This window comes from Arctopsyche grandis, chromosome 11 (genome assembly GCF_051622035.1).
Source record: "Arctopsyche grandis isolate Sample6627 chromosome 11, ASM5162203v2, whole genome shotgun sequence".
NCBI classification, from domain to species: Eukaryota; Metazoa; Arthropoda; class Insecta; order Trichoptera; family Hydropsychidae; genus Arctopsyche; species Arctopsyche grandis.
In genome coordinates this window covers 25,440,136-25,452,493 of record NC_135365.1, presented here as the reverse complement: position 1 = coordinate 25,452,493, position 12,358 = coordinate 25,440,136, and the positions used below count along the sequence as shown (strand labels likewise).

At 31.0% G+C, this 12,358-nt stretch overlaps 1 protein-coding gene across 1 annotated transcript in view; it reads right to left on the bottom strand.

Moving 5' to 3' along the window:
- The window catches only part of LOC143918768 (zinc finger protein rotund-like), a 306,511-nt gene that overhangs the window by 245,495 nt on the left and 48,658 nt on the right, over positions 1–12,358 (bottom strand). The window contains exons 2-3 of the mRNA XM_077440818.1: positions 7,096–7,171; positions 6,808–6,956 (exon numbers count right to left, since the gene is read on the bottom strand). Coding sequence (XP_077296944.1) covers positions 6,808–6,956; positions 7,096–7,171 — 225 coding nt within the window. The remainder of the gene's footprint in view (positions 1–6,807; positions 6,957–7,095; positions 7,172–12,358) is intronic.

Below are 12,358 nucleotides of genomic sequence, written 5' to 3'. Positions count from 1 at the left end.
GAAACTTTCAGCGTTTTTGGACATTGTTTTGTCTTTTGAAATTCGCCAAGATACTAGCATGCATACACTGAAAAAGCTATTTGTACGTTTTTAATTTTTTTATACAGAAACCTAGCGAGAAAATCATAAATACACATTTAAGTTTGACGCTTATGGCAGAACATGCATTTTCTCACTAAGCGGAAAACTAATATGAACTTATGTAAATTTTAATATATTCGTATGAAAATAAAATGGTTTTAGACTCGACTCAACTCGACTTTTGTAGTAAGATTAAAATTTTGAAACGAATTACATACATATGTAGATATAAGTTGAGTTAACACAAAAATTTGGGCAATGAAATAAACATTGCGAATTAAAAATGCATTCAATATTTTCTTACGATGTGTTCAATGGAAATATCAATATACAAGTACTTTTATAATTTTAATAATGATATAAATTAAAAATTTAACAACAGCAAAACTAGACCAAAAATGGATATGAAAGTATTGTATACACAGATTCAGTGATAGAATGAATGTGTATTTTTTAATCAACTTAAATACATACTGTCTATAAAAAATAAGCACAATAAGATATCAACGTGTATATTAAATTCATATAATTTTTTTTAGTAAGAACCAACTGTCATTTGATTGTTCCTTTCATATACGACTCAACGATGTTTTATCTATAAAAAAAAGAGCTTACCCCTAGCAAGCATTTCGTTTTGTCTTACATAATAGGTACAATCCTTCTTCAGGACTATTCTCAAGGGACAAAAAGGCATACGTATCATGAGTGTACACTTTTTCCTTGTTTCCCTGTACGGATTTGAATTTTAAACTTATATTCTCACTCTGCAGATACGTATGCTTGAATTGGTTTATAATTACTGGGAAAATTGTGGCACCTGGTGCCGAAAAATAACCCTTTACTACTACCCCTAGGTTTCTTCCGCTATTATGAGTCGTGTCTATAGACAAAAAGTGTACACTCACACACACACCCATTATTATTATATGAAGATAAAAAATTAAATATGTAAAAAAGGTTACCACTGTCTTCTCCGTGCAAAGGGGTTTGATTCTATGGAGCATTAGACAATAGTTAGCTTGAAATGACTAAGTAAAATGCAAGTCTGATATTCGCAAACTGTGGGTCGAATTTGAGCTTGTATATATTTATAAACATACGTTTTAATTTGAAACAATAAGTGGTCACTTTTGACAATTATAATACATATAACAAAGGCTGAGAACATATGGTTTGAATGAAATATTTTCAGCAAAGTAATATTTTTGATACAATACATACGAAATTACATAAGATTCTCTGATTTAAAGTGGATTATGCAAGCGATGTCTTTGATATTTTTTCAGAAATAAACATAATTATTAATAAACAATAATTAGTCTGAAGATGACTTAAGGTGCAGTCTGTTTAAAATATCAACTATATTTTTGATGATTTTTCAATATTTTTTCAAAGCCAAACCTTAGATTTACAATGTGTATAGGTTAAGTATTTTATATTTTTAAAATCTTTTTCTTATTTAGTCAAATTTGGTTCGAGGCTCAAAAATGTTAGAAAGTCTGGTTTTTTTCTTTTATGTTTATATAAAAATATATTTTTTTGGTATTTTGGATTTAGTATACATATAGTATAAAAAGATTGATTTGTTTTTACGGTAATGTTCCAAATAAAATGGTAAATATTTAAATTTAACATTCAAGGTGTATAATAGGGGTGCCGCGACCCTCATTTGCAGAACCTTTCGTTCAATCTTTGCTAGGTAGAGAGACACACCTTTCACAGTGTTTTTTTCTCATAGATTCGAATGTTGCATATATTAAAAAATTAACATTGACCCGAGAGGACAAAGGGGTGGAAGATGATAAATGAGACTCGTCAAGAATAAAAAATAAAAAGAATTAATAAAGATAATGCGGAAAAAATTAAGGATGCAAGGGGGTAGTTTTATCATATGCAAAAAATAATAAATAAATAGCCTCGGGGCACACGGAGAGTGTGTGATTTTTTTACCCCGTTCGCATACATGCGTGAACTCTTTTTTTCTTTTGGGTACTTTCCATTTTATATGAGACGGTTGAAATAAAAGAACCAGTATCTTCTTCTGTGCGAAAATAATCAAGTTTTTATTGTTAGTGTGCGCTTTTTTTAATTTATGAGAGGGGTCTCAAAGTGGGTAATGAGAGGCAGTAAAATAATACTGAAGATTTTGCATATGACCGTTATTATAATATCACTTTTTTATTTAACGAATAAATATTTTGCATGACTGAAACATATCTTCAGATATATTTAAAAGAAGTATTTTTTGAACCAAATATAAAAAATTTACAGTAAATTGAGTTTTTTTATTTAAGGTCATGATATGTTTTAAAAAGGTTTTATTTGGTTAGAATAAAATGAAAAATTAGAATTTTTTTTCAATTCATCATACATTTACTATTTTACTGAGAATAATATTTCAATAAAGCAATAACCGACTACCATTATGATTGACTATACTTTCAATATTTATATAAATCAATAAAAAGATCATTGATTTATGTATTAATAAATTTGGTACATAATTTCTCTTTGGGCGATACCAGCACAAACTAAATTTAAAAGTTCATCATTTTTTATCGGTATGATTTATTTTTAAAATGATAAATCAATGTAAAATAAACAATAACAACATAAATATATATAAAATGAGTTTTTTTTATGTATACATATATTCTGAAAATAATGAAAAATTCAATTCCAAAGATAACCCTATATAAAATCAACGTTTTATATAATGTCGTATATAAAAAGTAGAATAAAATATAAAAACTCGTTTCACACAAAAAATCAAAAGCACACACACTTGCATACAAAAGTATATAATTCGTGTGTACAAGCAGTCCTTTATCCTACATTAAATGTCTATTCGAGACTCGATTCGCATACATTGCATATGCAAATCTCCATACAGGTGATACCCCGGCAATGCGAGCGGACCATCATTTTCATTGTTTATGCGTGCTTAAAATAAATAAAAAAAATATCCATCGTACCTGTCTAGGGGTACCTGGAGGGGACCGCGGTGTGCACACCCCGAGGGTAGTTAAGAAGAAAAAAATCATACGGAACAATGGTGGCCGAAGGGGTTGAACGCACGCAAACCTGCCCCGTTCTTATAGTTATGCAAAACGTCAGCTCATTCTTTACTTTGTACATAAGGGTAGTTAATTTCCTTTCACGTACAACACACTCGAAATCAACTCATCTGTATTTTTTTTGTCTATTGTTTATAAAGGAATATTTATATTTAGAGATCGTTCGTAAGAATACGAGTATTTCATTTAAAAAAGGTAAAAAGTTTGAAGAATTGATTTTGCTTTCATTATTTTGATAATATTATTTTTACATTATATTTATGTTTGCCGAAACATTTTCCTCTATTCATTTAATCACGTTCATTTTGAGCATTCATATTTTTGCTTCAGGCTTGAAAATAATCTTTTTTGTAACATAAAATACTTTTTCATGAAAGAAATACTTTTAAAGAATTTTTTTAAATGAAATAATATTTTATCATACAAATATTCAGTTATGAATTTAAATTAGCTTAAATACATTAATTTTAAATATCATACTATACGGTTTCGAATTATACAATTTAGAAGATTTAGGAGGTATTTAATTTAATCCCATGTTGGAACATATATTTAGAAGGCCTGTATTTACATATTTGGTCAGTAAATAGATGATCAGTAGGTTATATTACTGGACACTGACTGCTTGATTATTTTCTGTTTGTAAAAAAATACTTTAAACAATAAGCAGTTTACTGACCGTTCATTTTTTATGTATACACGATTATCGCTTAAGTTACTGACCATTTATTGAAAAAAAAACTAATCATTTGGTTTGTTGTTTATTTAAAAGCTTCATATCCACACATCTGTAATCATATTTGGATTACGTAAAATTTGATTTAAAAATGGATGATGGAATTAGAATTTTATGACTTAATATATCGGATAATTAAATTTAAGATTGGTTGTTTTAAAGAATTATGCCATATCTATCAATAAAAATATAGTCATTATAAATTTATTCCGATAATATACATATGTATAGTGTATTCAGTATTAGTTTTTATTATATTGTAAAAATTAAATAAATTTTAATTTAAATATAGCAAAAAGGTCATAGAAAAGTTCAGATGAATGGGAAAGTATTCAATAAATAAATAAATAAAAAATATATGTATGTTCGAATTTCATATGCAATTTCATAGTCGAACGTTTATAAAACATACATATAAAAAACTATATAAATTTTTATCCAGTAAAATTCAATCGGCGTAAAATTTATTGGAATCATAATTCAACGGTTTGTTTTGACGATGATTTTGCAATAAAACGACTCTGTTTCTCATCATTATAATAATATATAATACTCGTATAACAAAACCGATCCGTATCTTTACACAGTGCGTACATTAGGAAGATACCCTGTAATTCACGCTCGCTTGAATCATCTATGAATATTAAGAATGCACTTTTATGGTAAACGAGCGAAGAAGAGTGATGATATGCATACATAACCAGTTCTGTCCCTATTATCGGGTAAAATAATGGACTGTGTGGACGAATTTTGCAGAGACACATTTTTTACATATTCAACGTTACATAATAATGCGGGGTATTTTTTTTTATGTGTGTGTGGATTTTTTCTTCCATCCGTGAGTTCTCTCACAGAATGCATTATTAGGGTTTTTATTTATTCCGAAGAACACTCGCGCATCTTATTATTGTGTTTTAACCCCTTCGCCGCACACACACGGTATAATTAATCACCGGCGAAAAAAAATTTGCCTAATCCTCGCCGACTCTCCTTTTCGCAATATTTAAATGGCAGGGTGCCCCGTTTGTTTCGCACTGTGAGACTTTTTTCGGATATGTTCTTATAACGGTTGCAGTTTTTTTAATGTATATTCCGTGATAAATTTGAGAAAAACGATCGTCGTTTGAATTTACATATCGGAATGTCAAATAAGTGTAGTTCAACCACTCAAGTACTAACGTTGCTTTCCTTCAATGATTTTACGGATATTTGACTTTCAAAATTAATTTCGAACGGTTGAACTTGGTGCATTTTTTATTTTAAAGCATTTTTGAATTAATAATTATCGCCAATTTTAATTCACACAAAAAACTTGTAACTTTCTATATTATTTAAGCACGCAAAAAAGTTATCTTCAACAGCGACATTTATTTTTTTAAATACTACATTTGATTGACAAATAAGCTTTGACTTAAATGACATATTTCAGCGCATTCAATGGCAATTGGTTCACTTTTTTCAATATAGATTTTAATCGGAAATGGAAAATGAACGTCTATACCTTTTGTATTCAATTTGTGAGTATATAATGGATGAACCCAATTGATCAAAGAAGAACAATAGACAAGTATATAATTAGACTGAATGGTTTATTTAAGACTAATAAGAAAAAAAATATCCACCAAAAATTTATTTATTGATTGTTTTTATCAAATTATATACATAAGTCGTCATATTTGAAAGAGCTATAAGTCCACTATTCTTCATTTCGAGAAATATTTGAAAATTTTATCATCACTCACAAGCAAATATTTTTCTAATTACCAAAAACTAAGTTTAATATTCTTTTTGAACTATTTTTTGTCTTATTTTATAATTTTATATAGATATTATAGCCCATATGCCCCGACCCTGGGGCACAACGGGGAAAACGTACTTTTGCCATTTTTTTTAAACTGTTTAAAATATAATCATGTTTTTACTTAATATTATAGATGAATAAATAAAGAAGAGATATGGATATTAAAATTTGTTACATTTTCCCTTAGTGTATACATACGTCATGCCCCGGATTCCCCCATAATGTTTTGCGTTCAACAATATTTAAAAATAACAGTGGCCTATATACATACATATGGTACATTTATTCTTCTTTTCCGAGATTCTGGACATATCGAATTAAAATAAGTGATAACAATTTGTGAATTAAGTCAAACAGAAATAGTGTTCTTGGAACTGAAAATTGTATTTACTTCCGCTACTTGAAAATATGCATTAAACTAAACCAAAAATGCCTTAAACTAGGAATTGATTCATTTCAAATTCATAAATTCTTATAAGAATGTTCGGTATTTAAAAAAGTTCAATCAAACAACAAATTTGACGTGAATCGTAAAGTGTACATAATTAGTTCACTTTTAGATTAATAAAGACAAACACAAACATATTACACCCATAATAAAATTGTACTCATTTAAAATATATAAAACCGACTATAAACTGTAGAGCAGAATGTGAAAATATTTGCCGTACATTTCATACAACACACTGGCAAACTCATCAGTGTAAACAGCGCATTACAACCTCATCCACCTTATGTAAAGAAATCACACACACACACACACATATATTAAGTAGACACATACACACCATCATACAAAATTAAATACAATATGTACGACAGCGAAAAAGAACCGTGTTCATCGATCCAAACACTACATATGTATGTACATATGTACATATGTATATACAGTAGTATCGTCGTCACGGACGCTTCTCAACATTTCACATTTAATTTAATTGAAAGTACGACTTGAAATTGGATTAGAACTTGTATCGCAATCGAGCAAACGCTCATCGGGAGCATTGCAGAACAAAAACAAACGAGCAACAGGTAGTCCAATCAAAGCGTGGGGGCATTTATCGATCGACGAAAAAGTGGAACATACATATGCATACAATATGGGGACTTACTTCGACTCCTCCATTCCACGGGAGGCCGTAGTGGACTCCGACTCCAGATGGATCGTGGTGTCCACTGGCACCCATGTGCTCTGCCATCACAGACATCCAGTGAACGAGACCCTGGGTGGGGTTTTGGCCCACCACCGACGCCGAAGAACCTGAGATGGGACGAATCGTTAAGGAAAATAATAGAATTCGTCTGTGCAAACGTATCGGGTAAATAGTGATGATTACCTGGAGGTAGACCGGGTGCTCCCTGGACATCAGACCCTGGAGATTGGGAGTCTGCTGCACCACCCTGGACTCCAACACCACCACCTCCTCCTCCTCCACCGCCTCCGCTCCACACGAAAGCCGACGAGCCGGAAGACTTCTAAAATCAAGAAAGATTTTTCCATTTAGTTCAAGGTATCGAATGATATGAGCATAACTTGGGATGGGTATTAAAAAGACGATAATTGAATGAAATATCATCTCCAAACAAATCATATTTATATGTACATGTGATAGACGACGGCATTATACAAATGTTTTTTAATTGTTAACTGTTGACTTGGCTGTTATATTTTTATTATTGTAAGAATTTTTAATGATAATAATAATAACTTTTATTCCAGACGATAGGGAGAATAATGCAATCGCCAACGCCCATATAAATAATATATAGATAATAAATACAATATTATTGAAAAATAATCAATGTCATCTATTTTTTTATTCTTCTGTAATTCATTTATTTGTTTCTTCTGTTCATAATCTGTTTAGCACATTCGTCGCTTTGGAGCAATCTGTTAGGCAAGTGTGCATGATTATCTATATATATATATATATATATATATATATATATATATATATAATTGAATGTCTGTGTGTGTGTGTGTGTGTGTGTGTGTGTGTGTGTCTCGAATAGGCTGCTAAGCCACTGAACCGATTACGATGAAACTTTCAGGATTTATTGTGTGAATGTCCGGGAAGATTACTGTGAAAAAAAAAACGGGAACGGAAACGGGAAAAACGGGAAAGAGTGTCATTGCAACGCATTAATTTCAAATGTGTTCGCTACCTGTGTTTTTACGACAAATGGGAACGGGAACGAGAACGGGAACGGGAACGAGAACGGGAACGGGAACGGGAACGAGAACGGGTACGGGAACGGCAACGGGAACGGAAATTGCTTGCGTTATTATGGCATTGCAACGCATGCCGGGGTTCAGCTAGTTTGATATAATATAAAAATATAGAAAGCTATTTGAAGTTGTGTTATTTTGGAATGCTTTTAATTTTATTTAATTTATTTAATTTTTTATTACATTTTATACCAGGAAGGCCGTACAGGTAAACCCCAATCCGTACAGGCACCTTCTTGGCCAATTACAAACAGCATTTTTACTATACATATCGCTGAATTACGAGACACTGAAAACTTGCGTTTATGACATCTATGAATTTTGCTATCTATAATTTTACATAAATTTATGTAAAATTCATAGACATCTATGAATTTTACATAAATTTTATTGTACATTAATCATACTCAAATAGTGGTGACATAGTAGGTAGGAAGGATTTTAGCCAATTTTTAATCGGGAACCGTTTCAACAATGAAATCAGAGAAAAATGGCAAACTCTGATAGGAAACGATTGACCTGAAGTCACAAATATCCAGGTCTTACCAGCAGCACTACAGATATACTCAGAAAAAACATTTTCAATCGAGGTAAGCTCATGGGATCGAACCCGGCGCCTCTCGGTGTTAGGCAGAAGCTTAACGACCAAGCTATGCTGTTGGCTGTATATTGAGCTTATATTGCTTTAAATGTAAAGATTTTTCGAGATAAAAATCTCTACTTTATTCTTTACATGTCTTACAATAAATCTCTAGACATTTTTCGAAGAAAAAAATGTGCTTAAATGCAATTTTGGAATCAATTTGACAAAAAAATCATCCCTATTTGTTATATCATACAATAAAAAAATTGTGTAATTATTAAAATACAGCTGGACCATCAATAAATAATACTTTAAATTCTTAAAAGATTTGCATAAACACATTTAAGACCACCCGTCTTTGTATTGTGTTGTAACGTTGGAAGATAAGTCACTAATTTTTAAAAATCGCTATGATTGACAAATTGTTAGACAAGTCTTGTGAATGGCTTCAATGGTTCACTTTAAGATATTTATCGTATTATTCAAATATATTAGAGATGTGCTTATAAGCTTATAAAATTTAAAAAAAAATCCTTAAAAAAACGTCATTTTATTTGTCAAAGATTTAGGATTGACATTTATTGTTTTTGATTTATTTACGTTCATTTTACATCATTTATAAACAAATAATGAAGCGCAATTATTGAAATAAATAAAAAAAAAAACAGTATAATGAGGCTTAAGTTCGACTAATTTATAGAATTCTTGGTTTGTTTTATTTTTAAGAAGTGTAATAATACATTTACTGATTCAATCTCAATTATTTTAAGACCGGTTCAATAAAAGCTTTTTGAGTATATATGTATGTATGTATGTACATTTATGTATAAGTGTGTTAGTAACAGATTTAATGCAAGCTTTTTAACGTATGTAATCGGTTCAATATAAGTGGTAAATTGGATCAACCTAGTTAGATTTATCAACATGAATAGATATACATTAGTGGACATACAAAATTAAATTAAATGAAAATAAAAATATAATTCCAGAGAAGGTACGTATGTAATGAAATTAGTAATCATTTTTTTTTATCTAATTGTTAAATTAAATAGGAAACAAAAGAGTGGTTTATGTATAATATCATGATGAAAAAAATATAAAATGTATTTTTTTAATATAATTTTAGAAATTTAGACGAATTAAAATATTCGAATTCACACCTAGGCCTGACCTCTATCGGTGCCGTATTGACACTAAAGCACGTAAATTATGCAAATGAACATGCTCATAATTTAATTCAAATTTGATTTTATATTTATGAAATTGCGATACGAATTTATGACTTAATTTTTTCGTACGCGTCGTTTAATATTATCGTATTTTTTCTTCGTAAGCGCCTCGTAAGCGCAAACATATCCAGGAACTATTTAGTCAATAAACTAGTTTGACTTTCGTTTTTTATTTATTAAATATTTTAAATACGCATAAACGATTCCAAAAAAATCACTGGCACGTCAGTAATACACACGCAAAAACAATAAACACGCTAATTAGACATGCTAATACCAACTATGTAAATATTCCAATTGGAATCCGATTCAAACAGTCAGTCAAGCGTCAAATTTGAATTGACACTGATTCTAGTAAGATTTTTTTTTTCGTAAGCATGAACTTAAATAAAATAATGAATAATGTGTTCGTATTAAATAATATACGTACTTATAATTAAATTGAATCCGAAATTTTTGGCAAACAAATAAATGGATTGGATTTATATGTAAACTTTTTAACCCTTTGGTTGCCAAATGGCAATCGTTGAAATGTTAATGGAACTAAATTATAAATTTGTATGCAGAAAGGCTTAGGTCAAGAGTTTTTGGCCATATTAAATGGAGTGTACATATCAAGCAGAACTTTAACGATTCTGGCAATCTCAATCTAAGTAATCAAATGATTAAAGTTAAATTAAATGCAAAATTGCACAGCATCTTCGATGTATAAAGTACCTCATCGACAGGTGAATCAGTGACTCTTTCTCCGTTTTCATCGTCGGATCCGTTGAAGAACAGTCCACCGGTGGGTCTATTTCCGGTCGAGAATAGCATATTTCTAGGATAGACTTGAAAGCCAGCCGCAGGACATTCAGCATCAGGTCCTGTTCTTTTTCTTTTTCCGAAACTGGCGAAGAAATTCTTATACAATTGAGCAGGTAAAAGGAACGGCGATCTAGTGCTGGTTCCGGGAAACGTGCTGCTGATCAGATCCTCGCTGTCTTTTTTCGTTTTGCTGCCAGAAAATCCGAATTCCAGCGGAAATTCCTTCTTGACGATATCCTGAGCTGGTTGGAACATGGAAGCCATCGATTCCTCGTTCGTGTTCATGTCTTCGTGGTTCAGAGACGACGGCACCAGAGTCGGATGGTCGTTTTCTAAGTCGCTGTCGTTGGAGTTGTCTATTGAATTGGATATGCTGGTGCCGCAGCTGTTCTGATCGTCCTCCATGCTGGTCCTCTGTTGAATGTCCATCTGAAGGTTCATTCTCTTCTGCGAAGGCTTTTCTGATTTTTCCTCGTCTTTGGCTTGGAGACGATCATGAAAATGCATCTGAGCGATAGGCGATATCGTAACGGACATGGAACGATCGAAAGCGCAATCCGTTTGGCACTCTATTATAATCGATTTGTATATGTTTTAAATAAAATTTATCAATATAATTTGTTATTTAAAATATTTTTATTAAGTAGGTATTAACATCGACAATTTGAATTGTATTGTAATAATTTTTTTTTAAATAAAAATATATTTGCCTTAATATTACTTTAGGTATTTTAGGAACTTTCGTTTGGTTTCACTATTTTAATACTATATATGTATATAATTAATTATAAATTCATAAATAGTTTGAGAAATGTGCTATCATATTCGTTTATGTATAATTTCCTTGAAACATTTAATATTAAATTAATATATAATAGATACAGTGATCGTTTCCGCATATTCCGCAAAGTACATACATATATAAAATACAAAGAAAATATTTTTCAATTTTTAATGATCAAATTTAAATCCAACTGGAATTTATTTATATTTCAACTATAATTTTAAAATGCAATTCAATTTTAGACAGACATTTTGACCTACATTTTTGACCCATATACAGCAAAATACAACGCGCAGTCAAATTGACACGTTTGAACAGAAATGGCACACCAAAATTAACCCTCTTCCAGTTTCCAATTAGAATTATAAAAAAAGACAACAAACTGGTTGAGGGTTTAATTTAAAATTTTTATTATAATATTATATAAATAAATATAAAAACTTACGAATACTCAGTAAAAACTATTAAAGGCATATTGTATTGGAACTGTTATTTATATAGGAACATTGACAAGGGTTATAATAGTGGTTAAAATTACAAATGATTTTCGTTCTATACGACCGTATTACTATAAGCATCGTACAAACGCGTCACTGTATCTAAAATATATTTAATTTTTTTTATTATATATAAATTTTATAAAAATATCAATATAAGTCGTTCATAAGAAAGTGCAAGACAAAGGAAACACTATATAAGGTTATGCTCGACGGTGTTGTAAATCTTCGTAAAAGCGCTCTATATCGTCTATTTTGATATTATATTCGATCCAGATCTGTTTTGCGATCTTTTGACGTTGAAATTTCGCAATTAGCGAGCGGGCGCGCGAGAACATAACCTGCACCGAGTTGGGGATGCGCCTCGGAGCGCATCCCGTAAACTGCACTTCGCACGGCGCACACCACCCCACACACACTGATGGGGAAAATCTATTAGTTTTCCCGCACACAACCCCAACCCGACTTGGGGCAGACAGTGTGCCTGTGGTCGTTACCCACCCCCACGCTTAATGCAAAGTGTTTAGACGACG